Below are 3,138 nucleotides of genomic sequence, written 5' to 3' on the forward strand. Positions count from 1 at the left end.
AGGGGGCTTCTAGGTGGCAGCACCTAGCGGTGAAACCTGGAGTGTTGGTGACACATACTGGGAGGATTCTTTGTAAAGACTTCGTAGTGATCTTCTGGCAACACACCACTGGCGTGTGTATAGTGCTTGGCCGGCATTGCAACATGGAGACTTTAGTCATCTGCTTGCAGGTGATGAAATCACGACTCGTGGGAAAGTTGTACAACCTCTGTAGAGTGTAAAATTGTTATAACAGCCGTGTTCACGGTCATGAGAGATTTGGATCCTCACATGATTAGTTGGTGGTGGAATGGTTATGGTTTTGATTATAGTACAGGGAGTATTAGATGGTTATGGTGTGCAAGATAGGGAGCCTTGTATGCTAGGTGTTGGACTGTATGGGTTACATTCACTTAATAACTGTTTAATGTTTTTGAGTCCAAATATATTTCCATTACTCGCGTTTACGCAAAAATACCATGTGTTAGCCTATTCTTGTTGAAAGCCTGCATACCATTATTTTTTTACACTTGCTGAGTACTCCATGTGCTCACCCTTGCTATCTCCCATAATACATATGCTGCGTAGTGGAAGACTTTCAAGACTTTAAAGAAGACGACCTGGTGTTCTAGGACTGTGTCTTTCAGTCGATGCCTGTAGAGTGTTTGGTCGCCGATGTTTTCGTTCTGCTGCCGTCGTTTAATAGTTATAGATTGCTTAGTAGAGTTGTTTAAATGAAGACTTTGTGTAAGAGTTTAACGATTGTAAGTTAAAGTATTATTTTTCTTAATTCACCTGTGATATACTTATGTATGTTGAATATCTTAAATACACATAAATCGTATCTAATTTTGACTGTTAAAACTGGATGTGATATGCACCCCGTGAAAAGGTCTTCAAAGAAGACCGGGTAAGGGGTTCTGTTAAAAAAAAATTGTGGCGCGCTGGCTCTCCGCCACCCAGCTCAGCTCAGCTTAGAAGGTGCAAGCATCCAGCCACGCGATGGCATCAGCGAAGCACTTCCGGAAGCTGTCCATGCCATCCGGCTTCAGAGAGATGCCCATCTCCATGCCGCCGGCGCTGCTCCGGCTCTCCGCCATCGCCACCGCGCCGGTCCTCGCAATGGACACGATGTCCACCTTGACCGGCCGGCCGAACCCCAAGTCCAGATCATAGACGCGGAACCTCGGCGACCCGGCCACGGACAGCGTGCCCATCGCGGCTACCTCCTTGATGCGGTCTATCAACGCGTCCATGCTGGGTGTCCCGATGCCGCTCACCGCCTCGTCGATTCCCTTAGCGACCGCCGTGCACGCGGTCAAGAGCCCGCCCGCGCCAGCCTCCGCCAGCTCGCCCCTGGATGCTATCCCGAGCGCTGGGCCGACGCAGTTGCCGAGGTACTTGTCGGGGAGGGGAGGCTTCATCCGTGATCGGTGGTCGACGGGGAATAGCAAGCAGGCCGAGCCCTCGCCGCTGCCGCTGCTCGCTTTGGCTCGCTGGTAGCACGACCAGACGAAGCCCAAGGTGGCAACCAGCGAGGAGCACCGGGGCGGCGCAATGCCACGCCGCGCCGCCTCGGCGACCACCGCGTCCTTGACACGCTGCACGCCGTCTTTGGACAGGGTGAAGGTGGCGATGAGCTGATCGGCGGACATCTTGACGAACTGCATCTCATCGGTGCTCGGCACGGCTTGGAAGAAGACGTCGTAAAGGCCCCTGGGGTCGGGGATGAGAGTCCGGTCGATGACAGGGGGTGGCGGTGGCGCTTGAGCGCCGGTGCATGCGGCCGCCAAGGTATGCAGGAAGTGCGTTGAGCCCGCGCCGTCGCAGGCGGCGTGGTGCACGGTGACGCCGAGGGCGAGGCCGCGGCTCGCGGCAAGCAGCGTGGCCTGCAAGGCGAGCACCGCACCGCCCTCGGGCAGCCGCGGCACAAGCGGGGCGACCCTTGCAAACTCCCGGGGGTCGTCGGTGGAGAGGTTGTCGGCATCGTCGTCGTACTCGGCGACGGTGAAGGTGACGCCGTCACCCGGGCGGTAATAGAGCTCGTAGCGGTTGGTCGTGGCGGGGGTTAGGCGGAGGTGGCCGGCGAGCGGGTAAAAGGTGCGGACCGCCTGGGACAAGGAGTCCCTGAGGTTGGAGAGGATGGCGGCGACGTCGGCGTCGGGGGCGAGGCGGTAGAAGAAGAGGCGCTCGACGGGCGGGGAGTGGAGCCAGAAGATGTCGAAGAAGGTGAGCGGGAGGGAGGACTCAGGCGGGGCGGGGCCTGAGGAGGGAGACGGCGGCACGAGGGCGGTGTGGAGGACGCGCAGGTGAGGAGATGAGGAGGCCCCTGCAGCAGGTTGCTGGTACTGCGGCGCCACGGCCATCGCATTTGAGTGAGAGGAAGAGGCAGAGGCTTTTCTCTCTCCCTCTAGATATAGGGAACAAAATAAAACAAAACGGCATGTTTTTTTCTCGTGGATGCAAGCATGTACACGTCGATCCGGCAAAAAAGTATGTAAAAATATAGGCCATCCAATGACGCTAACGCCATAAATAATAAAAAAGCTCCATTCAACGAACCTGTCGGGATGGCTCCCACGCGCCTGTACACTCCACGTGACTGCCGAGGTCGGCCAATAAATAGCAGAGGCTGCCGTGCAAAACTGAAATTCAATGGTGCCGTTCGTGAACGGTTATTGCGACGGTTGACGGCGAACGGCGGACTGTCGGAGTGGGTAGACTTTTTCGTGTGCATATCCTGTGACAGTTGTCGGGGCTAGAAGCAGTGGATTCCAGACGGTGTGTGAGCGAAAAATGGAAAAATAGATAATTTACATCAATGTATTTGCTAAAATAAATAATCGATCGGCGTTGTCGGAGGATTAACTCCTGTCGCAGGGATCCCGAGAGACCTCTTTTTAGAGATTCGGCCGGAGGGATGATCCTGAATAAGTTCGTCGGAGAAATGAATGAGAGTAAATGCAACGGCCGGTGGTGGGGGACGATGACCTAGTGCAAAAAAAAGTAAATGCATTGGAGTTTAGACAGGTTCGGGCCGCACGGGGGCGTAATACCCTACTCCTGTATGGATGCAATAACTGTCCTGAGGAAGTCCCTCAAGGATGTTGCTGGTTACAAGAAATATGATCTAACTAAGAGTTTGAGGCTCCTTCTTCT

General features: G+C 54.7%; 1 protein-coding gene across 1 annotated transcript; it reads right to left on the minus strand.

The window, feature by feature from the left end:
* Positions 1 to 820: 820 nt before the first annotated feature.
* LOC133915745 (phenolic glucoside malonyltransferase 2-like) lies at positions 821 to 2,483 on the minus strand. The gene has a single exon (XM_062359026.1). It carries the CDS (start codon positions 2,343 to 2,345, stop codon positions 954 to 956), a length of 1,392 nt encoding a protein of 463 aa, XP_062215010.1. The 5' UTR covers positions 2,346 to 2,483; the 3' UTR covers positions 821 to 953.
* Between the last annotated feature and the right edge of the window lie 655 nt (positions 2,484 to 3,138).

The sequence above is a fragment of the Phragmites australis genome, chromosome 4 (genome assembly GCF_958298935.1).
Source record: "Phragmites australis chromosome 4, lpPhrAust1.1, whole genome shotgun sequence".
Taxonomy (NCBI): domain Eukaryota; kingdom Viridiplantae; phylum Streptophyta; class Magnoliopsida; order Poales; family Poaceae; genus Phragmites; species Phragmites australis.

Excerpts from the sequence above, each read along its gene's own strand:
- LOC133915745 (XM_062359026.1), bottom strand. The coding sequence starts at position 2,345 with ATGGCCGTGGCGCCGCAGTACCAGCAACCTGCTGCAGGGGCCTCCTCA.